The sequence below is a fragment of the Morus notabilis genome, unplaced genomic scaffold (assembly GCF_000414095.1).
Source record: "Morus notabilis unplaced genomic scaffold, ASM41409v2 Scaffold9, whole genome shotgun sequence".
NCBI lineage: Eukaryota > Viridiplantae > Streptophyta > Magnoliopsida > Rosales > Moraceae > Morus > Morus notabilis.
The window spans coordinates 152,152-179,198 of NW_010356504.1; the positions used below are offsets into that span (position 1 = coordinate 152,152).

Below are 27,047 nucleotides of genomic sequence, written 5' to 3' on the forward strand. Positions count from 1 at the left end.
AAAGCTATTTTTTCCTTGGAAAACACATCTCTTAAAAAAAAAATAGTGCTTTTTATTTGGAATGGGGAGGTTGGGTTTGCACTTTATACCTCAAGTCATATTTGAATCAGGGGTAATAGATTTATAAATAGACTAAAATCTTGCAATCACCACATTGCTCTGTTTATTCTACAAAAAGTACGTTATTTTAGGATTATTTACTATATTATACTCTAATTTAAGCATTAAAAATATATAATATGTAGCTTATAGAAAAGGTAGAAGTTTAATATTATGTAATTGAAATTTAAAGGTACAACTTTAAAAAATTAGGAGATAACAACATATATTCTTTGAGAGATTCTGCTCGTGTTTAGGTCAAATTTTTTTTAATCGTGTAATATGCGTATTATTTAATTTTAATGTGATTTTATATAAATAAAACCGATAAAAAACTTAGCATATCAGAATGAGAATGCCGATGTTCTTTTTAAAACCTAAATTAGATTTAAAAATTAAAATAACAAATAACTGAATTAAAAAAAAAAAACTGACCATTGTCGTTTGAAGTTAAGAGGCGCCGTATAACCATAATGTAATGTTCCCGCTGTGTATATGTCTGTAACGCATACTACCCCGACGACATTCCCTTCTTCATCTTCCTCTTCCGGAATTCAGACGCCATAAATCTTCTCAAAAATCCTTTCTCCGAAATCCTAATTCCCATTTCCTCTGAAGAAACCTTTTCAAATGGACTATCAACAACAACAATGGCGTTCGAGACCTCCGATCCAAGGCCACAACTCCCTCTGCCCCACCTGCTCCTTCCCTCACTTCCCCTTCTGCCCTCCCCACCCTCCCGCCTTCCACTTCGCCGCCGATCACTCCTTTCCTCCTCCTCCGCCGCCGCCGCCGCCGCCCTTCGTTCACCGCCCGATCTTCGGAAACCCTAGGCCGTACGAGCACTTCGCGTACGGAGAAGTCTTCGCGCCGCAATCGCAAGACTACGGTGATGGTAACGGTTTTGCCGGCGACGGCGATAGGAGCTACAAGAGGCCTAGGGTTGATGATTTCGGTTCCGGCTCGGTTTTGTCGGACGACGAGCGGAGATTGAAGCTGATTCGCGAACACGGCGGCGCGCCGAGCGAGAGGAATGGATTCAATTCGGACGCGAATCATGGAAATCTGAGTTTTTTCCGTCAATTGGAGAGTAATCGAGCTGAGAGCTCTGGGAATCAGAATCATTTTTCGTTTGATCCCAACCATCAGCTTCCGCAGCACCATGGAATGCAAAATCCCAATCTTGGAGGCTATTTTCCGCGGCCCGAAAGGACGGGCCCCAATCCTATGCACGCTTCTTCTCGGTTTTACGGTGTGCACCCTCCTCTTCCAGCTTCTCCTCCGCCTCCTCTTCCTATGGACTCGCCATTGCAGCCGAGAAGGTCTCCGTCTTTGTTTCCCGTTCCCGTTAGTTCATCTGCAATTACGTCTTCTCCTTGTCCGCCAATTCCTGAAGGGCAATCCTTGGCTCAGCCGTATTTCCATAGTAAGCCTTTAATGCATACTTCTACTGGCTTTGCAACGCAGGTATATTACAGCTTTCTTGTATGCTTTTCTTTTAGTTTCTTAGTTAGGCAATCAGTAAAACATCTGTTTTGTTGTAGTTTAGTTTTTCTACTGGTGAATTAGTTAAAACCTCATGTTGTATATTGGAAGGAATCGCAGGCCATTTATGGGACGTTGCCAAAACAGTACATGGGAGAGGAACAATCTTTTCCATTGAGAAATTCTTCTTCCGATAAGGCAACAATCGTTGATGCTTCCCAATTATTTAAGCAGCCACACCGAGCTACTCGCCCGGATCATTTCGTGATAATCCTTAGAGGACTTCCCGGTATAAATTTTGTCTGTTCAGAGGGATTCTCCTTTTGAGCAGTATCTTAGCATTGCAATTTATTCTGTGTTTATTTGTTTCTTTTGTATCTACCCATGTTTATCCATCTTTTGCCACCCGTTCTTCGCCATTTATTGTGCAGCTTCCAGCTCTTTGTTAAGTGCAATTTCTTAACCTTAAAAAAGCAAACAAAACTATTATAACTGTTTATATAAGTGCAATCGAGTGTCTATAAAAGCAACAGTTCTTGTCATGTCTGCGTAAAGTTGTTGAATTTGTTGCCTTACTAAAGAATCGGCCAAAATTTTGATTTGCACTATCAGGTAGTGGAAAGAGCTACTTAGCAAAGATGTTGCGCGACACAGAGGTTGAAAGTGGTGGTGCTGCTCCACGAATTCATTCTATGGATGAATATTTCATGATAGAAGTTGAAAAGGTTACTTTTTTGTGTCATTTTTGCTTGGTCTTCACAATATTTCCTGTGGATATTTGTAATTTTTTTTCTCTATTTTTCCCATTATGCCATCCACTTTAGTTTTCATGTTTCGAAGAATTTAATGCTTCAGATATTTAAATAGTTGTACCCTATAATCCTTAAGGTCGAGGAAGGTGATTTTACAAAATCTTCGGGTTCTGTCAGAGGCAAGAAGCGAGTCATAAAGAAAGTGATGGAGTATTGCTATGAACCGGAAATGGAGGAGGTAATGCAAGTCCAAAAAAAAAAAAAAAAGAAAAAGAAAAGAATACAGCACATTAGTACTTACTACTGATAGCTTAGTTATGGATTCATTAATATTTATTTTAGGTCCGATGATTTTTTTGGCTTAGTTATTATTATTGTTATTTAATATTTGTCTTGTGTTATCTAATATTGTGTATGTTCAGGAGGTGCTTCATTCTGACAGAATTTCCACGCTCTTTTTTGTCTTCCTTGCAGGCCTATAGGGCAAGCATGTTGAAAGCATTTAAAAAGACCGTTGAGGAGGGAGCTTTCACCTTCATAATTGGTATGAGTTTTCTATTTAGATTTTTCCATGATGGTTGGAAGCTTCTTGAAACTTTTGGCTCTAATTGAGTTTTCTTTTATTATTTTTTCTTTGCATTGAATCTGATTGTAAATTGGCCACCCTTGAGGTTTTTCTAGATGCACTTGCCTGCTTTCTGTTTGTTTCGAATTTGGTATTCAAAGTTCTTGAAATGCTATCTTTTGACCTAATGATGTTGAGTGACTCTGTAACTTCTACATCTGATGTTCGGTATCTCACATTTTATGCTAGTGCTAGATTCTAACTCCAATTTGGAGATGTTTTTCTCTTTAGAAAGATGATTCATAGTAAACCCTTGAGGTGTCGCTTATTTTGGGAACTGAAAAGATTTTTTAATTTGTTGTTTGTTCAAGAAATTTTTATAATAAAAGCATAACACAAGATAGGGTGGTTAAAGGCTATTGTAGTTATGATGGCTTGCTAGGGTTCAGCAAGCAAAAAGAGATCTAGTTTAGCTATAAATAAAGTCGTGCACTGCCCAAGCACTGCTTTCATTTTCTCTAACCACAGAATGCAGTTTTGTTCTTCGGCTATTGATCCTTTTCTTGCTGGTATTTGTGCTTCGTCTTAGTGGATGATCGCAATCTGCGGGTTGCCGATTTTGCTCAGTTTTGGGCAATCGCAAAGGTATAACATCAATTCTCTCTTCCTTCCAACCTCTGCTATGCGTTCTGCGTGCCGACTAACTAGTTTTGAATTCACTTCACTTTTATTTAAAATGTTTGACACATATTTTCATGATTGTGCGGTTTATTAATTCTTCTCGAGTGCTTGTAGAGAAAATACCCATTTTTTATCTGGTAAATTAGCAATATTGTATTTCCGTCGAGCCAAACATAATTGGTTGGACAAAATTAATATGTTCATTTTACATTATCAACACTGCCTAAAGTTTCTAATGTGGACCAATAGGGCTCATAGAAGAGCGAGCAAAGTAGTGTATGATTTAAATTCAATTAACCTGTGAGACAAAAATAGTGCTTCACTTTGGCTCTTTTAGCTGTCTTGCATTGTCTCATGTTGTTTCTAAATGTTAGAATTTGTGTGTGTTGTTTGGGGGGGAGAGGTTGTTGTTTGGGGTTCTGTAAAGATCTTCCCGTATCTAGGGCTCGTTTGGTTCATGCGTTTAAACTAGTGATTCTTGATTTTGGCATTTGTAATTCAAATTTTTTGTGAGAGAAAAACGCTGTAGCAGACTCAAAACCATGGGTTTAAACGCATAAAACAAACGAGCTCCTAGTGTCTAGTTGTGCATCAACTTGTTATCCTTTATAAATTAAGGGAGATAATGCAGTAATATGTACATGTATCTAAATGTCTCATCAAAATAATTGTATGCAGATGACAGTTCATAAGCGAAGACATTGTATATGGTCACTGGTTTAAACTTTTGTGGGTTTTATTTTTATTATTATTTATTTTTTGTTCCACGATACTAGTGTCTAGTTGTTTTAGCATTTTCCCAAGTTGTTGTCATTGTTTTATTTTTATTTTTATTTTTATTTTTTTTATAATAATTGATAACCTGTCAAAATGGAAAAGGCCAGAATTTTTGGAAAAATGAATGCATTTTTCTATTTGTTTTTAATTTTTGCTTGATCCTAGCACCTAATATATATATATATATATATGTATGTATATATGCTATCTGTTCCATATGGTTTTTGGTCCTGAGATTGACAGAGGAAGTTAGATATCTGTGGCTTCTGTCATTTAAGGAAACTTATATTTCAAACGCCACTTACAATATAATAGAAATGTTTCTTACCTTTTTCTATACTGACTGCTATATGGCCGTTGATATTTCTTCGAAGATGGTGTTATAGTTCTTTGGTTATCAGTATTCAAAAGAATTGTCAAATCTAGTTTCACTATCTCTATTGCTTCATTTATTTTTACTTTTTTTTTTCTTTTCAGAGTTCAGGATATGAAGTTTATATATTAGAAGCTTCTTATAAGGATCCTGCGGTGAGTCCATCCTAGATTATTGAATTGTGAACTGTGTTGTATCAACATCTTTTAGTGGCCTACTTGTTGCTAACTCAATTCAGATATATATATATATATATCCTTCCACATTGAGGATTTATCTTGATATTTTTAAAATTTCAGGGCTGTGCAGCGAGAAATGTGCATGGTTTTACCCTAGATGATATACAAAAGATGGCCGGAGAATGGGAAGAAGCTCCATCTTTCCACTTGCGTGTGGATGTAAAGGTGTGTTAAGTTTAAGTTTTTGGTTAGGATATTGGGTAATGCAGTAAATATTCATAAAGGAGTTGTTTGCAATGATAAAAGAACTTTGACTACCTTTTCTTTTGGCATGTATTTTCTTGTGTGCTTGGGTTTTAATGCTTTATTTTGTTGCAGTCACTGTTTAGTGGAGACGACTTGAAAAAAAGTGGAATTCAAGAGGTAAATAATTCACACTTGACACTAGTCGCCTTCCTCTTTATTAGCGAATGTCAATTTGGTTATGCTTGAATCCCTTAAGCTTGGTCATGCTCTACTATTGTTGAGGGCTGATAGGGAAATAATGTATGTATGCAATTTTATTATTTCTAGCTCTTAATCGTTGAAATAGTTATCATCTATTTATAGTTTAATTGAGTGCGTTCTGACTTAGCAAAATGAAATAAATAAAGTAATAACTTAAAAGTCTACATATAGCTTCTGTACCCTAGTCACTTCTTGCCTGAAGTTATCCTTCAATTGCCTACAAGATGTAGGAATTCGAATTTGTCTTCTTGTGGTCTTATTGATGACGTATTGATTTTGCGGTTCAAATCTACCAGGTGGACATGGCCATGGAGGATGAAGATGCTGTTGAACTTCCATCTGGATTGCTAGGACAAATTACTGATAAAACAATAGCACCTGCTGTTGGGGATGATACATCACTTGGTATGCTTGGGTTTTTATTTTCATACTAATACGTACTTGCATTTCTTGAGGTTTACATTGATTATTTGTTCATGTAAGCAGGATGTGATGAATACTACAGTTTGACTTCTCTTTCCATTTTGTTTCCTTTAATTGATATTTAAGTGTCTCGTATGACCTTTCTTCAGTGTACTTACCATATTTCAATTCAAAGGACATTGCATTTTTGGTGAAAATCTGCATCTTATAACTCCCTTTTTTCTTTCTGATATGTTTTTACTATTTGGAAATAGCAATAATAAAGACACATTCTGAATTTATAGGTTGTGACGTGTTTTGTTTCTGAATGTATAAGTTTCAGATTGTTTCACGGCTCCGCCATGGATTATATAGTTTTAATCTTTTATGGGAAATTTTCACTCATAGACATAAATCATTTGGGTATTTGTCTATGCTAAGTGATTCCCTGATCTATATCCTTTGAGAAACTGATTTGATTCCGAGGTTTTGTCTCCCACAATTTGTGCGTTAGATTCTTCAGAGGATGAGAACAGCTGGAATGCTGAAGAAGAGAATGAAACAGAAGTGAAAGAACTAGGTAGGAGTAAATGGTCAAATGAATTAGATGAAGATGACACAGAACAAACTGAACCCATAAAGGGTAATTTAAATGCCTTATCTGGGCTAATTCAAGCCTATGGTAAGGAAGCAAAATCTGTTCGATGGGGTGACCAGGTATGTATGATACTTATCCTGTTGTTTGATCATTGGTGATAGAGGTTCTTAGGCCAAAGCGTTTTCCTGTCTTATACTCACATATTGGGATGCACTCTGTTACGTTTACAAGGATTCTTAGTTATGAGTGATTAACAGAATACTTAAGGGTGAGATAATTTATATGCTACTTAAAGAGACTTTGATACGGTTTACATCGGCAACAATTAGTAGTTACATAAATTCAGTTTAATCACATTTTTTTTAAATATATATATATATATGTTAGCGTTGAAAAAAACGTATATTGTTCAGGATTGTTGTTTTGAATTGGCTCTCTCTCTCTCTCTCTCTCGCACATAAAAGTGGATTGTAAAAACTCTCTTACACATGCAAGTACATATTTCAAAATATGTTTTGTGCTTAAATCTGTTAACTGTGCTCTTCTTTCTTTCAGGGTGGTGTCAATACTGGGTTTTCAATAAGTGCTGCCAAGAAGGCAAAGACCTTGTCCTTGGTGATTGGACCGGGAGCTGGATACAATTTGGTTAGTAAACTGCCTACTGGACAGAATTGTACCGCTTGGGGGACAATTATATTTTTTTTTTAAAGTAAATAATGATTTCATCCGAACTTTTACCCCCAATTTCTAGTGATTATTTCACATACTTTTGTAAAAGTATTCCAACATGGCATATTATTAAAAAGTATCTTGTCTAGCTCTTTGAAAAAAGTAAAATTGTTTAGCAAAATAGTGATACATGACACACGGAGGTTTAAATTATGGTTCTCAGCTCTAGCTTTTTAACTATAGGAGATCTGTTCCACTATCGGTCTGTGTACATCGTCCTTTACGTGAGCGGCTAATTTCATAATCATGTTATACTTTTCTTCCTATTCATGCAGAAATCCAATCCATTACCTAAAGAAGACCGATTCACGCCAAGAAATAGTGATGAGGAGTTAAAGAAGCACAGTGTGTTTCAAGAGCAACTTCGTGCGGAGTGCGAATCTTTCAAAGCTGCTTTTTCCAGAAGGCAACTGAGGATTGGACTTGATTGCGATGAATAAAAGTTTTTTGGAAGTGCCAAGTTTTTTCCTTCAAGTTGATTATTCTCGTCATTTTTTTTGTACGGGTTAATATGGCTGTTTGTTGATGTGGATTAACCCTTCAGTTCCTTGGGTGTATGAGCAGAATGATAGTTCAATTTGTGGAAAATAAATTAGGTTTTCCGCTCTTTCATCTTCTGGTGCATGGAAACTTTCATCCGCGAGTTAAACTTGTGTTGGTTAAACGCGTGTTTGGATAGATGGAAATCATGAAAGGGCGTTTAGAAAACAAAAATAGCTTTTGCCTTCTGGTTTCTAAGGTCGAAAAGATGATACCAACAAGGACTCAGATGTGTTCTTCTGTCTTTTTCTTTCCGAAAAAGAGATAAAAGAACTTCTTATGTAAAAGATATAGGTTCAAGGGTTGCCATAATTTTCGTTTCATGCATAAAAAACAGTTAAATACTAGTTTCTGCAGGTTTGAACTCTACATCTCAATTGAAGTCAGGTGTTAATTTGGTACTAGACTATGCCCATAACCGCAGTTAAATACTAGCTTCTAATTCTTAGCTGCTTTGGAAATACTAAGGCCTCATTCACTTCGCGAATTCGAGTTTTCAATTTGAGCTGATATGTGACATTTTCTGAGAGTTTTTCACTATAGCAGAAAAAGTTAGATGTGACATTTTCTGAGAGTTTTTTACTGTAGAAATCTAAAATTGAAAACTCGAATCGGTGAAATGAACGATGCATAATTGTAGACGCTAAACTGTGAATGGAATGAAATACTGCAGTATTACAAGAATGTAAATAAAAGTGCTGGTATTTGGCAATTTTATTGGCAATTTGAGCACTTTAATTGATGCAACGCCTCTCGCTAAGCTCCCTAGAGAATATTAATCCAAGTGCTTAAGGTTTTATTGCTATCAATTTTGAGAGCTAGTGAGGGATGTAGCCATTTCATGCTATTATCGATTAAAAAATTTCTTTGATCACAATCATAGGCCGTTTATGTATTAAGAAATTTCTTAAAGCATTATTGCTCAAACTCTAAACTAAGGTGTAGGAAGCGACACCTCCATTTTCCTGCCATTAAATCACCGGACGTGCAGTCTACAAATTCAGAAATCAGTATTGTTCAAAGCCTCCTCCTTGATGAAGTGAAAATAGTAAAAAAAGAAAGGAAAAGCAAATAATTATCGTATATCTTGGCTGGTAGACACATTGGAAATTGTTATTGGGTGTTGCATACCAACCATATCTCTTCAATTGTGTGTGTACACACACACACACACACATTACATACATGTGTATATATATTACTACACGCCAACTGAAAAACTGTAGCTCTCTCGCAGCCATTCTCTCAATTCTCTCCACATAAGCATCCACAGTCAACATACATATTTACGAACATAAAACAAGAACCCCTCTCTCTCTCTCTCTCTCTCCCCTCATATTCATGGCTAATATTGCCGCGGCAACAAAGCAATGCCTTGGTCGTTTAATGGACTCAGAATCATTCAAATGTAGCATATCTTCTTCTACTAATAACTTACCCACAAGTCTCTGCTACTCCAACAATATTCGCTTTCCTCCTAACCAAGTAAGCCACTTTCCCTTTCATGGTGATCACTAATAATATAATAGTATTAATTTATGACATGAAATTATATGTTGTATCATGTGTTGGACAACATGTGACAGAGGAATCAGTTGCGTGTAATGTCCATGAATGGTTGCAAAGGAGACCCCCACTTTTTACAGAATTTGCCGTTAGGCACCATTGAAACGCGTACTTTCCCAGTAGTCCCTTCTCATGCACTGGCTTTGGAGAGGCTTTGCTCCACCATTTCGGAATTGAAGTCCGACCCACCTCCTAATTTCACCTCTGGAATTTTACGTCTCCAGGTAAAAATATTATTAAAAACAAGGGTTCATTAATTAATGGAAATTATACATGAGCTCATGTTTGTTCTTGTTTTCTTTCCTTTCTCCCTTATCCGGATGATGGCTTATCGAGAGCAAAAAAAGAACACTTTTTTAACCAATGCAATCACGCCACGTGGTTGGTTGGCATAGAAGAACGTGAAATCCAATACCTAGTGCCATGCTATTCCTTATCTTGCATTCGATTTTCGCTTAGCTAGCACGAACATTACTAGTGGTGTTAAAGGCTTGGCAAAATTTTGATTTAAAAACTCGTGTAATACCATTCCAAAGTGAACTCGAAGGTGAGAAAAAGGAAAGAAAAAAACCATTTTTTGTTTGGGGGGGGAATAGAAGAACCCCAAGTTAGTTATAAGGTATTTTGGCCAAAAAAAGAAAAAAAAAAAAAAAAAGAGTTTAAGGCATTCGAAAATTGAATATTGTTCCATTACAAAAGAAAAGAAAAGAAAAGTGAATATAGTGAAAACATGGGATTTGTTTTAAAGAGTTGGTTAGTTATAAGGAATGAAAATTGTTTATTATGAGCTTGGTTACACATTTTTTTTTTCCCTTCATTTACCCCCTTAAACTGGTGAGTTACGTTTTAAATTAATTCAATTCAATATCTATTCTTTATTTTCTAAAAATAAAAAGGAGGGTGAAAAAAATTACACAACATTTTTTTTAATGGAAAGAGAGGCATTTTTTATGTCAGTTTTAGTTATTTTCCTCAATTGGGTGTTAAAAAAAGTTAAATAAGGGTGTGATGCTTAGAGAAAATAACATTTGATAGAACACATGCATGCATGTAAAACAACATATTATACTAACTGAATATCATCCATTTTTTTCTCTTTTTAACCCAATTGATTAAAATTGAAACAAACTAATTAATCAAAGTTAAGTTTTAGATGTTTTAAAAGTTAAAGAGAAAAGTGAGATAGATTAAAAGAAAAAAAAAAAAAAAAAAGAGCAACTAAAGGGAGATGTAGATAATGATTGGTAAAAAAAAAAAAAAGAGAGAGTGAGATGGACGATAGAATTCAAAGATCAATTCAAAAAAGAAAAGAAAGAGAAAAAGAAAAAGAAAAGGCAAAGGTGGGAGTATTGAGACATTGGTGACATAGTTATAGTGTTGTGGAATGAAGGTTCCAATTCAGCAGCAAATTGATGCAATTGATTGGCTCCATGCCCAAGACCAGCTTCTTCCACGCTGTTACTTCTCTGGTCGAAGCCAAACCCAAAATTCCAATATCTTTCTTGATATCACCAATGGGAATGGGAATGGGAATCGCAATGTCATTGGGAATGGGAATGGGAGTGGCCACAACCAGTGGGCGTATCGTAATCTGGTCAGTGTTGCTGGTGTGGGCTCCGCAGTCTTTTTCAGGCAGCTCCATCCATTTTCATACAGCCACTGGAAGTCCATTAAGAGGTAGGTACATTATAGTTAGTTCTTTGCTTATTTATTTGTTTATTTATTTATTTTTACTTTATTAGTGCATAAAGAAATGGATTAATTACTTTCATTTTTTACTTTGGAATGATTATACTTTACGTCCTAAATGTCAGTATCATCAGAGTACTTAGATCACGTTCTTTAAAAAAACTCGAAAGTACCATTTTAATATTATTAAAAATACAGAATACTAATAGAATGTTTCGCTATTAATGAGTACCAAAATGATTTTATTCATTTTTCTTAACTCTGGCAGTCACTCTCAAGTGCTTGGTTCATTCATTATGTAATCCGTTAGTTTATTCCAGGCCACTTAACTAATCACAAAGTATGAACAAAATGCAAAACGTTGTGATTTTACCCCATTTAACTTTTATTAATCTGGACCAAGACTAAATCAAAATTTGTTCATCTCTGTGATTGAAGGTTCCTCTCTAGAGAATGCCCTCTAATTCGTGCTTACGGGGTCATCCGTTTCGATGCAAGATCCAACATGTCGCCCGAATGGGAGGCTTTTGGTTCATTTTACTTTATGGTTCCTCAGGTAGAAACATTATTTTCTTTGATGCACTGGTTTTAACCATTAGTCATTTTTTCTTGTTAGTATTTATCGAATTGCAAGATCAGATATTGAATGACAGGTTGAGTTTGATGAGTTTGAACATAATTCGATGCTTGCTGCAACCATTGCGTGGGATGATGCCCTTTCATGGCCATGGCAAAAGGCAATCAATGAACTTCAAGCTACACTTTGCCAGGTTAAGATGTTTGGCTGAGTTGACTTTGTGTCTTTTGTTCCTGTTCGAGTGTGTTTTTCCTCGTACCGTTACCTCATGTAGATTCTTGAAGACGCAGGTCTCTTCGAAGGTTGTAAAATTACGTAAAGAAGCTCCCAGGACATTCATATTGAGCAACAATAACATCCCAAGCAAGAAATATTGGGATCTTGCTGTTAACCGGGCTTTACAGAAAATAAGCAGAAGTGACTCAGCACTTACTAAGGTTATTACTATCCATGCACTAAGTTTGGTTTTGCTCGACAATTTCTTGTAGCAACTTTGTGCTCATTTACTGGATTATAATTCTCAGATACACCAATAATACTAGACTGCACATTTTTCTTTGAGCAAATAACAATAACCTCCTCTGTGTTTTCTCAAATACACTGTGTTCCACTCAATATTTTCAGAAATGCTATACTTATCTCCTATGTTACAAATGTCATGTTAGAGGGGAGGTTTTTAACACGATTTCTGGGGAAGCATTTTAATATGATTTTGTGGAAATATTTGTATAGTTGTAAAATAGTTGTATTTCTATATTGTATAGCTAGCACATTTAAAGCTATTTAGGTGTCTTTTACTGTTTAAGTTGTAGGCTTGTAATCTTCTATAGATCAATAAAATAGAGAAAATTCTCATGGTATCAGAGCATGAGGTCCTGAGTTCATATCCCTACAATTGCTTATCCCCTTTAAGTTATCATCACGTATTGAGTCTTTAATATGTTTCGGGCTTATTAATTTTATCCACATGTTGAGTTTTCCAATCAATATTTACTCAAACAATTGCCTCTTATCCAGCCCACACGTGGGGGGAAAGTGTTAAAATATAAAACTATTGTTGGATCACGTCTTAACAACTTAAGCTTTTGGGATGTATTGGTAAACTAACAGATTTATAAGAACATAAGGGATAATTTTGACATGATTTGCAAAACATAGGAAATGTATGTAGCATTCCTGAAACCATAGGATTCGATATGATTTCGTTATTAATTCTTTTTATGTTCTGACAAGGAATGGAATTTTCCACTACATTGAGCCTCTTCTCCCTGCCCCACCTTTTATTCTCTCTCTCTCTCTCTCTCTCTCTCTTCTGAGTTTAGTATATTAATCCTGTCTTGGGATCATCTCAGGTTGTGCTGGCACGAAGCAGCAGAGTAGTGACTGCTACTGATGTTGATCCTATAACATGGCTAGCTTGCTTACAGGTATTCTGATCCTCTCTTCACATGACAACTTGTAAATAACCATATAGTTTCCACTAGAAGTTAAAATTATTGTTACTTTGGCTCAACTTCTGCAGGTTGAAGGCGAAAACGCTTATCAGTTTTGCCTTCAGCCACCTGATGCACCTGCTTTTATTGGAAACACGGTAAGGGTCAATACATATCGCATTAACGACTATAACAGTTTAAGCATTTCTTTCACTTTTCTCTACTACTCAATGTTGTGCATCTTCAAATCATTTTAATTCCATTTATCCTATTTTGCCTAATAAGATGTTTAATTCCATTTATCTTATTTTGCCTAATAAGATGTTTAATTCCATTTCTCCTATTTTGCCTAACAAGATGTTTTAAAGTTCTATTTTGAAGGGGAAAAAAAGAGGTGAATAAGCTTACATTTGTTAAGTTATTTTTACGTGTTTTGACTTTGCGAATAGCCAGAGCAATTGTTTCACAGAAAATGGCTCGACATTGAGAGCGATGCCATGGCTGGAACCTGCGCCAGAGGTGAATCCATGACTGCTGATCTTCAGATAGAACTTGACCTACTTTCCAGGTTTATTTTATTCTTTTATTTTCATTGTTAGTTATGAATACTATACTTCACTGATGTTACAACTTCAATTATTTCTTGACCAGATAAAACAATTTGCATGATGTAATTGTCTTTTTTACTCATTATGCAGTCCCAAATATCATCTCGAGTTTTCCATTGTGCGAGAAAGCATAAAGAAAAAGTTGGAGGTATGTTCACTTGGGCACTCTTGTTTTTGCAAGTTGCCATTGCATTGCAACGGATATTTCATTTGCATTTCTGTTCTGCAGGATGTCTGTAATTTCGTGGTAGTTGACCCCAAGAAAGCAGTAAGAAAACTTCCAAGAATCCAACATTTGTATGCCAAATTGGCTGGCAGGTTAAGAAGTGAAGATGATGAGGTAAAATAGTACAGTTTTGTGTCTCAAATAATTATAAGTTTCCTCACAAGCAAGTAGTAGTTAGATTTCAAATTGGACTATTAAACTGTCGCAAGAAATCCCCCTCCATCCAATTCCATCCAAATATTGGACAAAATTTGACATGTGTTCATATTTGAAGTTTTCCCTTTTTAAAAATCTCCCTGAGCTATATAGCACGTATCTCAAAATTTTCGGCAAGTAAACTGAGAAGGAAGCCATAGTCTAGGGGAATTTTAAAATTAATCCAATAATTTATTTGATGGTAAAATATTTATTGTTACTTTACGGGTGATGTGCAAAGTTCTGTTTCTTTCCAGTTTGAGATTTTGTCTTCTCTTCACCCAACTCCAGCTGTATGTGGATTTCCAACAGATGAGGCACGGCTTTTGATTGCTGAAACAGGTATATACATATATAATTTTACCTTCTTTGTTTTTGTTTTTGTTTTTTTGTTTTAATCTCTTTCTGGCTGTTTCTAGCCTGCAAAATTCTTATACACCTTTTCTGGGTGCTCATTATATCACAAGCCCAAGTAACAATTTTTTTGCTTCTTCCTATCCACATACATAAACTCTTATTTATGCCTGCACACGTGTTGTTCAGAAATATTTGACCGAGGAATGTATGCTGGCCCTGTTGGTTGGTTTGGAGGAGGAGAGAGTGAGTTTGCTGTTGGCATAAGGTCAGCCTTAGTGGAAAAGGTAAAAGTCTTGGTTAATATCTATTATCTATTGAGCACTTTTGTTTGGTTTTGAGTAGGAATATGAGTTACAGTTACATAGCATTTTTCATACACAACTATGTGGTACTTCTCTTTTTTGTGACACAGTGGAGCATTTTAAACCTGTTCAGAAAAAAATTAGATCTCTCTCTTTTTTTTTTTTTTTTTTTTTTTTTTTTTTTTTTCAATCAAGCCCATGATCATTTAATTTGTCTTGCTTAAAGCATATCTATTGTAAATATATATATATATATATATATATATATATTCTCTCCTAATGGTGTCAATCTCTTTCTTCTGACTACTCTGAGTTATAGGGTGTTGGTGCATTGATATATGCTGGGACAGGCATTGTGGAAGGCAGTGAGGCATCTTTAGAGTGGGATGAGTTGGAACTCAAAGTTTCTCAGGTGAGTGGGGATAAAAAGATATAGGTAAATTTAAATTTATCATTTATGCAATTAATATTTTGATTGGATCTTTCATATTCTACTAGAATATTTTTTTCTTGCAGGATACTTTTCGTATTCTACTGTAATACGTTTCATACTCTACTAGAATATTTTTTACTGGCATAAAAAATAGCATAAATAATAGGATGATGAAAAACAATGGTTATTCTTATAATTTCTCAAAATTATATGTATATATATTATCTTGCTTATTATGTATTTGTTCTTCATATTCAAAGTGCCTACTAGTGCCAACTCCTCCAAGTATTGTGAGAAGAGTCGCTAGAAGCCACTTTATGATTTTTCATCTGTGTTGCAGTACACTAAGTTGCTTAAACTTGAAGTTCCTCCGAGAAAAAAGGTTAAGGACTACTAGTTGAGAATGTAAGTAGTCCTTTTTTTTTTTTTGAATCTATCGTTTAATTGTTATATTGTTTCTTCCCGGACAACTAGAACCTGTGAAAGAAAAGATTAGTGTGCATTTCTTTGACAGCCCCGGATTATTCGGTTGTGAAGGGCTGTTTAGAAACTGTCAAGGTTTCTTTGTGTAGGGAGCTTTTGCTGCTCTATTAGGCTGTTGTTCTGTCCGTCATTCAGGATTAAACCCATCTCTATGATGTCAGATTTGGTCTTCAAGAAACTAGTTTTCCTTTCGGATTGAATAAGACTCGTCTTTTGCTGTTGTACATTTCAATAACAAAGAAGACGTCCCTTGGCGTTAAGGAATCTACATCATGCTCTCTCAAGATGTTTATCAAACAGAGTTTCTAGATATCAATGTGATCAATGAGTTAGAAAGTGTCCGACACTTGTACTTTACAAGTTTCAGAATTACAAATTAAACTATATTCTATTCGCGTTCCTTATGCAAATAACTGAAATACACAAGAAATCTCTTGTTGTATAGTTCAAGAGTTGCCTTTTCATCACTCTTTGGCATGTTTTCTCCCCTTAACTTTTCATGGTTGCCAAGTTGCCCTTTAAACTTCTAATTTTTGCATATTTCCCTTGAATTTAACGAAGTATTGTAGAGTACACCGTAATCAATGAATGCTGTTAAAATTTAGACGGAAACACCCTCAAACACGTACATGAGCTTGTTTGAAAGAAGAGACTGAAATTTCGGATGACGGTCAGAGCTTGTCATGTCACGCACGGTAGATGAGCTCGTTTGAAAGAAGAGAGTGAAATTTCGGATGACGGTTAGAGCTTGTCATGTCACGTGCATGAGGGCATTTCCTTCTAAATTTTAACGTTATACATCAGTTTGGGGCACTCTCCAACATTTATCACATGAAGAAGGTAATTTGCAACAACTAACAGTTTAAGGGGCAACTTGCCAGTTCAGTCAATATTGAGGGAACAAAAGCATCAAAGTCCCCTTCCCCCTCTCTCTCTTCATGGCCTCTTACTTTCATTTTCTACTTTGAAAAACACTTTTACTGTTCAAAATTCTCTCAACAGCAGTAGCACAATCAGATTCATCCGGTCCTGCCCTTTCATCGACATGACAAACATAATTTTCTGTTATGGAAATACAAACATTTGTTTGTGCTTCTATCCGGGCTTTTCCTTCTGTTCCGTTCAAATTAATCCAATAAACATGTCTTCTTTTAAGTGTATCACTGTTCAGATGATAAAGATCAGCGTAATAAAAAAAAAAAAGAAGAAAAATGTAGTCTTATATTTGATGAGCTTCAGAACTTAACAGTTGCTATGATATTATCTCTATTATTTGATGCCGTGTTTCATTTTTTTCCCCTTCTGTTGTTCTTTTCTTTTCCTATTTGATTTCTGAAGGTTGATGTGTTTAGGAAAACTTCTTCAATGCAGATTCATAATCCTCTTACACGATAAGGACAGAAATATTTTGGATGACAAACTCTCCGGTTATACCCTTCATACGTCAGTTTTGAATTGGTGGCATTAAACGCCTCATACTATATAGCCTCTCTCATTGCTGAAGGTGCTCTTAGCTTATTAAATTATGGTTTCCTTTATTTCCCTTTTTGTTACCATTAGTTTGTCTTTTATTTCTAAGTGTTTCTCTTCCCTGTTTAGTTCTAGATAACTTTATGAAAAATTTCCTCTTTCTGGAGGTTTAACAAAGAAAAAAGAATATCCTGTTCATGCTTTGTGACGGAATCATAAGGTGGAAATAGTTTCAAACCTTTGATTGTTACACGAGTCACTTCTTATACAACTCGATAACAATAATTAAACAGCATTGTGCAGTTTAGTCATCAATGATTCTCAATGTGAGTGAACAAACTGCCATTGTCTTTTTTATGGCTGGTTTTGTTCATCCATTCCTCACATTATTCCATATGTATTTTCATTTTGTTCATGGAAGTAATTTACTACATGAAACATTTGACTAGGAATAACTAGTTAATAGGTTAAGAGATGTAATCCAGCCAGCTGTTGACTTCTTTTTCTGAACTTTTTTCACTTAAATATTGGTATATCATGGTCCCATGGATAACTGGCTCAGAAAACAAATTTGCTCCCTTTATCATCGGTTTCACTCGAAGAGCTCGGAAATTTTGGTCTTCTTTTTATCAAATAGTTCTATTTATTTGTACCTAGAGAATTCTTTGAGAGGGTTGTTTTGCATGAGAAATATATATTCTTTTAGAATAGGTTCACTAACTTAACAAGCCCCTTTCAAGTTATCTGTTAACTAGAAAGGTTTTTACAAAGTAAACATCAGCTAATACTATCAGAACTATGTTACTACCTTTGTGTGTGTGTGTGTGTGTGTGAAAGTCACTTGTTTTCTCTCATCCCAATATTGTTCCTCTTCTTTAACGTGGAGAAAATGGATATACCAATAATTGCAAGAGTGAATACTATTGTTTCTAGTAGTTTGAGCTCGATGGATCTATGTACGGCATTGTTGGATTACACAAATGCTAAAACAGCTTGTGTTGAGTGCAGTTGAAGAGCACCCGAAAAGCGCATGAGCCTCGTCTGATACGTTGAAGGCTTGGCAGTGATCACGCTGTTCATCAAGAGGTCGGTGACCGGATTGAAAAAAGAATGCCATTTGACATGAGATTGCGTTCTGATCAGCGAAATTCAATGTCTTCCCCAATGCTCTCTCAGGTGCATAGTCCTTGCTCACCTAGACCGTTCCAAAATGGGCACTATCATTTTCATTGTCATTATTTTTCACTAGACTAGTGTATATGTTAGTAGTGTGAATTTCATTATTATTACCATTTTTTTTTGTAACAACGAATAGCTAATTGGTCTACTGATGTGTGACAAACATTGAGAAACGTTTGTGTATACACACGTCCAAGGCAAGGAATGTTAATTTATTTTTTATATAAAGAGAATAGTAAATATTAATGCATTTTTACACTTGTGCGATTTGGTTTTGTAAGCACCTCTTTAGAGTTGCCCTTGCATGACTTGCCAATTGCAACTTCTCTAGTCGATTGGATTAGTGCCATTCGTGAACCGGTTTGGCTTGTTGTTAAGTTTCTCTTTTTATTCGTTTCTTGTCCTGTATAGAAAGTCATAGATTAGGTCCTTTTATGTCATGAGATTGCACTTGTGGAAGTCAGATTACATCATGATCATGTGCTGGTCAATAACTATTGATAAACGGCAATTTTTTAACGATTTCAATCACATATGGCCACATAAATGACCAAACGTGATTACTGTAATTAGCAAACGTGATTACTGTAGGTAAAAACCTTGCGCAAATATAATGGAAGTGCCAAAGCTGGAACTTAAGCTTGGGAGGGATATCGATTTTAAGTAGTAGGAACAAAGCGAGAAATCCCTATTTTTATGAGGGCGAATTTGAGATTAACCCAAAAGAAAAGAAGTTTTTGCAACCCGGACCCACGCTTTCAATTTCTGCAAATGGGACCTTAAATTTGAAAACGCGTTGCAATAATGGTCCAATATAGAGGTGAAAATTCAGGCCGCATGACTCGGATAAAGGACCCAAATGGAAATTTCGTGCTGGCGCGGCTCGGCCCTGAAGGTGAAATGGTCAAACTAGCCCATCCTTAAAGCCCGACAGTCCTAAGGACGGCCTAGAATTTTGTAAGGAATTTTTTAAAAAGTTTAAAAAGAGGATGTTTGGACTGGGTTTGGCTGGGTCGGATCGGCTCGAATAAGCTTTTGAGATTGAAACCTTGGCCTGGCCAATGCACACGATTTTTGCACAAAATGTACTCGAAACATGTTGTTGCTTGGCAAGTTGGACTTTAGATTTATAAATTTGGTATTTTGGACCCTAATTGCCATTCATTATTAATTGAACTCTGTTAAAGATTGTGCCCCAGCGCCGCGGCGCCGCCATCCCGCCACCGCGGCGCCAATTTGAAAGCCTCCAGATGTGTGACAATGCGGCTGGCGCTGTGGTTCCCATTGACCGGGGCTGTGGTGCTACTCCGATTTTCCTCCTTTTTCGTTGCTTTTCTTCAATCCGTGATTAAGCTCCATAAACATAACAGACTTCTTAAAGCGTGTGAGCCTCGTCGGATATGTTCCAAGCTTGGCGGTGGTCACGCCGTTCTTGAAGAGGTCAGTGACCAGATTGAAAAAAAGAATGCTTCCTTCGACATAAGATTGTGTTTAGACCTTCGAAATTCATGTCTTCCACAATCCCCCCTCAGGATCATAGTCCTGATCCTTAGTCACCTAAATCATCCCCAAATGGACAAAATCATCATTTCGTCACTAGACTAATCTATATATTTTAGTGTGAAATGCATTATTCTTTTGTAATGACGAATAGCTAATTGGTGTGCTGAGTGTGACAAAACATTGAGAAACGTTTGTGTATACACACGTCCAAGACAAGGAAAAGGAAAGGAGAATGAGTAACGTTTATGCGTCTTTAGATGTATGCGATATGGTTTTGTAGATCGGGGACTTGTTCTGGCACCTTTTAAAGTCAGGGACCATAATGGGACTTGCATTATAGTTCGGAGACTAAAAATGGGATTATGTCAAACATTCTTAACCAAATATGTGGCGTTTCATGCATGTAACAATGAAAAGGGTCGTTTGGACATAAAGTGAAGAATAATAAGCCACCTTCAAGGGGAGGTTAATCGCCCCACAAGGGAAAGTTTAGAATAAAAGAATGCAGAAATCCGCGAGGAAAGCTATTTGACTTTGTACCATCTAAATTAACATGATCAGCTAGAATGGTTTTATTTATTTTTCCTATATATATATATATAAACATATTGTTTGTTTCCATGATCAAGAAACAAACCATCACATCTCAGCTTAATAAAGATCAATGGCGAATTGTCCGTGTAAGCCGGTTGTTGTAGAGACTGAACCTAGTTTTGCTTGGACAGAGGACTCAAATTGCCATTATCTTCAAATTGATATTCCTGGTATTGATAAAAAAATCCTCACTATCACTATTCTCTACATGGTTTTGCAATATCTTGGTTATTTTTCTTGTAAATGCTATTTGTCTGTTCCCATGATATGGTTTTCTTTTCCTCCAATGTTCACTTTTATATGAAGATGAACATAATGGATATTATTTTATTTCTGTAGAAAAGTGGAGAAACCAAGATAGAAATTCTTGATTCTCATCAAACATTTCCACCCTGAATAGCCTAAAATCATATCATTGACATATTTCTAGAAAAAATTCCTTGTGAACTTAAATTAATTTCATAAACCAAGTACTCAATTTAGAAAATCCTAAAACATTCTACAATTACTCAATTGAGAAACTATGCTTTCATATACTTTTTGTGATTGTTATTTTCTTTTTAAAGGTTTCGAGAAGTATGAGGTGATGGTGCAATATTTTACCTCCGGATTTATAAAGGTCAAAGGAGAAAAGCTGGTAAATGAGAATAAAACTCTTCGATTCGAGCAGAATTTCAAGGTTCCAAAATCCTCAGACTCACATGGCATCAAAGCAAAATTTAAAGGTGGAATTCTCTACATAACAATTCCAAAGCATAAGGTGGAAGAGAAGAAAGAACCTGAACCTGCTAGTATAAAGGAACAAGGTGTTGTTCCAAAGCTGGACGAGCCACAAGAGAAGAAAGAACCTGAACCTACTGCCATTAAAGATAAAAGTAGTGCTCCAAAGTACAACGCAGAAGAGAAGATCGCTGACATAAAGGATCAAGGTGCTGTACCAAAGCCCGAGGCAGAAGATAAGAAAAAGCCTGAACTTGTTAGCATAAAGGATCAAGATGTTCTTCCAAAGAAAAAGGCAGGAGAGAAGAAAGAACTTGAACCTGCTTGCATAAAGGATCAAGGTATTGTTCATAAACACGAGGCGGGAGAGAAGAAAAAACTTGAACCTGCGAATGTAAAGGACCAAGATGTTGTTCCAAAGCACAAGGCAGATGAGAAGAAAGAACATGGACTTGCTGGCACAAAGGATCACAGTGTGAATGGCACCACAAAAATGAACATACACAAAATAAGGAATGAAGAAGTGAAAAAGAAAGAGGACAATATACTTGGTAATGGCCAGCAGGTCTACGGAAGCAAGAAGGAAGAAGGAAAGCACAGAAATGCTCCTATGAGTTTCTCTGAAGATACTGTGAGGAAATGGGAAGGTGAGCCTGGTTATCTAAGTAGTGCAATGGAAATGTTGAGCCAAAACAAAGGGGTTATCGCGACATCCGTATTAGCATTCTCATTAGGCGTCTTCATATGTCTGAAAATTCGGGCTCGTCAAAAGAATGCTCTGTAATTTGTGTATTGTTGCTTGTAGCTTCTTCTATTATCATTGTTATGTAACTTATACCGCATAATATAATAATACTGTGATGAAGACTTAAACATTTTCCTAGCTAACATAAAGGGTAAAGTTAATATGTTATATTTTCATGCACGCTAACGAGTGTTGAAATGTTTCAACCTGCAGGAAGCATGAAATCCTCAAGAAATTCTTTAAAGTCTGAATATCTTAAACTTTGGTTTGTTACTATTGTTTTAGGGAAACCCTCTCTCTCCTTTGTTTTGATCAGCAATAAAACAAGCTTGCAATCGTAAAAGCCTGCACTTAGAAATATGGTTTTCCTGCTATATACACAATAGATTAATTTGATAATGGCCCTTGAACTTTCTACTCTGCTTCAACATGCCCCTGATTTTTGAAAAGGGTTCAATTCGCCCTATGAAGTATGAAAAGTGGTTCAAAACTCCCTATGAATTAATGTTATTTCATAAATGCCCCCTGAACTTCCTTTTCTATCCAAAAATATGATTAGATAAGAAAAACAAGAAATTTCTGTAAAGAAAAAGATCAAATATAAAGGAAAAAAAAAAAAAAAAAACTTTTTATTGAAAGGACAAAATGATAATTTTATATCGACAACGAGTTCAGGGTACAGGGTGCTTGAATGATATGTTTTTGAGTATCAAAGTACCCCAAACGTCTACCTTGGATCCCCCCACACACACACAATTAGGCTCACATGATAATCAGACTTGAGTACGTACATAAGAAATCAGTCGTTGTACTGTTCATGAGTTTCCTTTTTTTTCCTCTCTCTTTGGCATATTTCCCCCTCAATTACTTATCATGATTGGCAAGTTATGCTCTACATTTTTAAGTATAGTAAAATACCCCCTGAATTTAATGAAGTATTGTAGAGTGCCGCCACCAAATCAATGACTCCTGTTAAAATTTGGATGAAAGTGCCATTGTACACGTTAGGTGAGCTCATTTGAAGGAAGAGATTGAAATTTCAATCGACAATTAAAGCACGTTATGTCACATGCATACGGGTGTTTGTTTCCAAATCTTAATTACACCATTTATCCATTGTGGAGGCACTTGAAACATTTGTTTATATTAAGCACAAGTAAAGTCTCCGGAGGCAACATGCCAATCCAGTCATTCTTTTTGGGGGCCAAAAGGAGCAAAGATCTTTGTCCCCCTCACTGTCTTCATGGCCAGTTTTTTTTCATGTTCTTCAGTTCAAGAGACTGCCTTTAATTCTTTTCCCCTCTATTTTTTGTTCTTAATTTCTTTTCTTTACTTGGATTCTCAAGGGTTGATAAAATGAGGAAAACTTGTTTAATGGAGATTCATAATCCTCGTCTAGATGGGAAAGGAAATCTTTCACATGACAAACTCTCCAGTTATGCCTTTAATATATCAGTTTTAAGTTGGTTGCATTAAACTCCGATTATATAGCCTCTTTCATTGCTGAAGGTAATCTGACCAGCTTATTTAGTAATAAATTGAATAGTTGACTAAAAAAAAAAATTGTAACAGTTAAATGAAATTGGGTTCTTATGAGACCACATCATCAAATTTCTACATTTTATAGTAACTACTAATAGAAACGTAACCGTACACTCGTCAATACATACATACATATGGAAATTTGATAACTTACCGTGATAATAATTCAGTTTCATTAATTGTCATTAATTTTTTTGGTCAATTATTTAATTTATTACAACCGTCGGATTAAATATCTTACGGTTAAAATAACGATACCTGTCGATAGAAAATATTTGAATAACCATTAAAATCACATCCATATTGTAACGACTGGGAAAATTTTAGATCTAATCCGGTCAGTCTGGTATTTGACCGAAATTCTCTCTGGAATAGAAAGTAGTATAATTTCAGCTTGATCAAGAAAATGTTATGTAGAAACTTTATGTACGGGGTAAAATTTTCCCGAGAAGTGTAAAGTTATAATACGAATGCTTTTACAGAGAAAATTCGTAAATATCAGTTATGAATAGTGAAATATCAGTTAAAAGTTAGAAATTTTAGCGGGTATATTTTAATTATGAAAAACTGAAATATTTGGTATGTGACCAAATGACCAGTTAGAAAAAGAGTAGAAATATTAGAAGTAAGGAAGATAGAATTAGTTCCTGAAACATGATTTTTCCGAGTCAGTTAAAACGGGAAACTGCTCAAAAACCAGTACCGTAAAGGTAAGCGTTCTGGGCAATTCTGAATCAATTAAAATGAAAATTTCAGAAGAGGAGATTGATTAATGAGATTCCCAAGAGAATTGGGTTGAATGTGAAAAGTTTGACTCATGGTACTCGACAGTCCAGAAAAGCAGTACAGAACCTGTACAGGGTGTGAGATTATCGGTACTGGAAAGAGACTCGTTTTGAAAAATGAAAAGTTGAGTCTCGACAAGAAAAATGTGGGGAACATAGAACCACTCAAATTAAGTGATAAACTTACAAAAATTAGTAAAAATAAATTAAGGGAATTAAATTAATATCTTTAATTTAGAAAGTAATAAAAAATAATAATAAAATGTTCATTTGTTCCTAAAATGCCTAAGAAGGAATTAGAAGCCACATTTGTTCTATTTTCCTAAGTGTGGCCGACCAAAGAGGGAAAAGAGAGAAAACTAAGGGAAATTAAAGGAATCAACCGTTTTCACCGAAATTCCTTCCGTTCAGTCCGGTAGAAACGTAACCCGAGGCATTCTAGCGGAGAATCTCAACTTCTAGAATTAAGATTTCAGATTTTTCATGATAAATTTCATGTTTTTCGTTTTTGATGAATAGTAACTCATATCTGAAAAAATCCGTAAAACTGAAAATCGAAACCGAGGTTTCATAGGGGGCTGTGATAGGAGTTCAACGTGTAAATATTGAAACGATTGAACAAAATTTTTTAGATTAACACTAAAAATCCGAAAACCCTAGAAAATGAAAAACATGTGTTTTTATTCAATTTTATGTTGGAATCTGTGTTGATGAATATGAATCTTGACTCCGAGTACCGAAATCAGAAGTAGAACGAGTTATTGAAAACTTGGGCAACGAGAAAAATAATGCGAAACTCTGCCAAAATTTCCTAAAATCTTGTTAGTAAGCAATGAGTTAGGTATTCGATTCTTGAAAATGAATAACAGTTTTAAGGCTCGAAAATGAATAGATTGAGGTTCATAAACCGAGACACACGAATTTGTGGGATTTGCCTCTTAAGCTAGAAATTCGGCCAAGAGGGGTCAAATTCATAAATGAGTTTGAAATTAGATTTAAGAATCTAAGTATGAAGATTTTTGATTTGGAATAGGAAATTGATACCTATTTTCATGAAACAGGTTTTGGCACGAAAGCTGAAGCAACAAGAAAGAACTTCCAGCAAGCGGGAATCCTAGCGGATTATGTGTGAGTATAGACATATATGTTTGTCTGGACTCGAGTAAACCGTAGTAGACTTAGAATTATGAATTTACTTATATTCCAAAGTCGATGTGATATGAAGTGTTTGGAGGGCTTAGTGCCCTAGATTGCAGAAGGGCGACATATGGTTACCTTTATGCTCAGTTAAAGTATGGATGAAGTATTATGCATTTTCATGTTAGCATGTGCACGTAGAGAAAACGTTGCATATCATTCAGTAAAGTTTTTGACGCTTTGAACTGCAAACCCAAAGTTCAATAATGTAAAGAGACTGACGGGTCGCCAGCCTCCCAAGGGAGGAAATATTAAAGAGTAGAGATTCCAACTAGACCAGACAGTAAGCAGGGGCTCAGGCCCACATTAGTAAGAATAGAAAGACAGAAAGCAGTTTTTAAAGCATGTTTCACATGAGCATATTTGCATCATAACTCTTAATGTAATTTTACTAGTTTATGATGTGTGCATGTTTATACTTGCTGACTGTTCGCTCATCAGTTTACTCGTGTACAGGTAACAAAGGTAAGCAGCCAGTCATATAGTGGCTTTGCTTGATGGACTGGCAGATGCAAGGTGGCGGAAATGTCATGGGTACACGGGAGTGGTCTCTACTACGCCCGCTTAGAAAATGAATTCCGCTGCAAAGTAATGTAACATAGAACACTAGTATGTATATTTAGTTTTAAGAAAAAGATATTACAACCATTGTCTTAGTAAAGAACAACGGACTGTAATAAGTTAAGACAAGTTTTCGGGGACTAGTTCCATATCTGAATCCTTAAAGTAATAGCAAGATATGTTATTCGTGTAACCACATAACATGCTAGAAATGTGTTAAGAACCCGAGGATTAAAGTAAAGAAAAAAATATTTACTCGTGTATGAACGTAAACTAAAGAGACGAAAGTCTAGTAATAAGTAACAGATTAGACTATAACTCGGCCTAATAGTAGTAGTATAAGGTTGGCAACCCGCCGCTAGGGCGGAGGCATCACATTTGGTATCAGAGCGGCGTTCCTACTCATGCCATGACAATCCCGCACCTATGCTTCTGCACACTCCAGGTAAATTAGTTTATGAACTAAAACTAAAATTGCTTATTTCTTTTGGCAAGACGGAACATGTACTAATGGATCGATCACATCCATCATCACGGTTAGCGCCCACATCACGAGAGAATACGTTGTGGGGACGGATAAGAACGTTTCTAACCTCACGGTTCTAACAACCAGAAAGGTCGGTACCCACTCCTTCTGGATATAGCCATCCATCCGTGGATCGGGAATTAAAGGCTCTAGAGCCCATAGTGACCGAGGCTGCACATCGAGCAAGGAGAGGCGTCTTGACTACAGGTCGAGCCGCAGCCAAGTTCTACACCTGTAATCCACCCTTCTACGATGGACTCTCACATCCCACTAGAATTAGGGATTGGCTACACCATGTCGAGTACGTGATGCGAGCCTATGATATAGCTCGGGACGAGTGGATTGCGCTAGCAGCTAGTTTGTTGGAGGGTAATGCCCTAATATTTTGCTAGGCTTTGTATGAGGATGAAATAACATAGATGCAATAGGAAGGTTTTTGCTACATGTTGAAACATCAGTTCCTTCCCCAGGTCATGCCATCAGAGTCGGCACCACAGTTGAGTGGAGAGACACAGAACCAGGTGAGTGTAGCCGTAACCTACACCCAAGCTCGAGAGTTTATCATACAAGCCGATATAGCTAGTATGAGAACGGATGAGGCAGGCGTAGCATATATAGTGAGAGTCTTGACAGATGTATTAGCTCCGAATCAGATTTTTTTTATCTAAG

At 36.0% G+C, this 27,047-nt stretch overlaps 3 protein-coding genes across 5 annotated transcripts; all 3 read left to right on the forward strand.

Moving 5' to 3' along the window:
- Positions 1-602: 602 nt before the first annotated feature.
- On the forward strand, positions 603-7,759 carry LOC21391027 (YLP motif-containing protein 1). 3 transcript variants are annotated; one of them, XM_010088268.2, is made up of 13 exons: positions 603-1,566; positions 1,696-1,873; positions 2,197-2,309; positions 2,473-2,574; positions 2,811-2,880; positions 3,491-3,546; positions 4,837-4,887; positions 5,032-5,136; positions 5,290-5,334; positions 5,715-5,823; positions 6,335-6,537; positions 6,974-7,063; positions 7,423-7,759. In XM_010088268.2, the coding sequence occupies exons 1-13, from the start codon at positions 730-732 to the stop codon at positions 7,585-7,587; spliced, it is 2,124 nt and encodes a 707-aa protein (XP_010086570.1). In that variant the 5' UTR covers positions 603-729; the 3' UTR covers positions 7,588-7,759. The 3 variants fall into 3 exon arrangements, with proteins under 3 accessions (XP_010086570.1, XP_024017967.1, XP_024018010.1); XM_024162199.1 differs by having other exon boundaries at positions 1,705-1,873; XM_024162242.1 differs by lacking the exon at positions 6,335-6,537 and having other exon boundaries at positions 7,423-7,519.
- Positions 7,760-8,932: 1,173 nt separating this feature from the next.
- Positions 8,933-18,397, forward strand: LOC21391028 (isochorismate synthase 1, chloroplastic). The gene is made up of 17 exons (XM_010088269.2): positions 8,933-9,172; positions 9,274-9,477; positions 10,644-10,930; positions 11,381-11,498; positions 11,596-11,712; positions 11,810-11,956; positions 12,872-12,946; positions 13,042-13,110; positions 13,402-13,520; positions 13,651-13,708; positions 13,790-13,900; positions 14,239-14,323; positions 14,525-14,622; positions 14,960-15,052; positions 15,414-15,478; positions 16,928-17,060; positions 18,035-18,397. The coding sequence occupies exons 1-15, from the start codon at positions 9,029-9,031 to the stop codon at positions 15,468-15,470; spliced, it is 1,782 nt and encodes a 593-aa protein (XP_010086571.1). The 5' UTR covers positions 8,933-9,028; the 3' UTR covers positions 15,471-15,478; positions 16,928-17,060; positions 18,035-18,397.
- A 1,956-nt stretch (positions 18,398-20,353) lies between these two features.
- Positions 20,354-21,884, forward strand: LOC21391030. The gene is made up of 2 exons (XM_010088271.2): positions 20,354-20,472; positions 20,869-21,884. The coding sequence occupies exons 1-2, from the start codon at positions 20,373-20,375 to the stop codon at positions 21,804-21,806; spliced, it is 1,038 nt and encodes a 345-aa protein (XP_010086573.1). The 5' UTR covers positions 20,354-20,372; the 3' UTR covers positions 21,807-21,884.
- The last annotated feature ends 5,163 nt before the right edge of the window (positions 21,885-27,047 follow it).

What these genes read in the sequence shown, in the direction of transcription:
- LOC21391027 (XM_010088268.2), top strand. Translation starts at nt 730, where the DNA reads ATGGACTATCAACAACAACAATGGCGTTCGAGACCTCCGATCCAAGGC. An exon ending in ACTTGCGTGTGGATGTAAAG is followed by an intron (nt 5,137 to 5,289) that starts GTGTGTTAAGTT and finishes ATTTTGTTGCAG; the next exon opens with TCACTGTTTAGTGGAGACGA. An exon ending in CGGGAGCTGGATACAATTTG is followed by an intron (nt 7,064 to 7,422) that starts GTTAGTAAACTG and finishes CTATTCATGCAG; the next exon opens with AAATCCAATCCATTACCTAA.
- LOC21391028 (XM_010088269.2), top strand. Translation starts at nt 9,029, where the DNA reads ATGGCTAATATTGCCGCGGCAACAAAGCAATGCCTTGGTCGTTTAATG. An exon ending in CTGGAATTTTACGTCTCCAG is followed by an intron (nt 9,478 to 10,643) that starts GTAAAAATATTA and finishes TGTGGAATGAAG; the next exon opens with GTTCCAATTCAGCAGCAAAT. An exon ending in TTCAAGCTACACTTTGCCAG is followed by an intron (nt 11,713 to 11,809) that starts GTTAAGATGTTT and finishes TTGAAGACGCAG; the next exon opens with GTCTCTTCGAAGGTTGTAAA.
- LOC21391030 (XM_010088271.2), top strand. Translation starts at nt 20,373, where the DNA reads ATGGCGAATTGTCCGTGTAAGCCGGTTGTTGTAGAGACTGAACCTAGT. An exon ending in TCTTCAAATTGATATTCCTG is followed by an intron (nt 20,473 to 20,868) that starts GTATTGATAAAA and finishes TTCTTTTTAAAG; the next exon opens with GTTTCGAGAAGTATGAGGTG.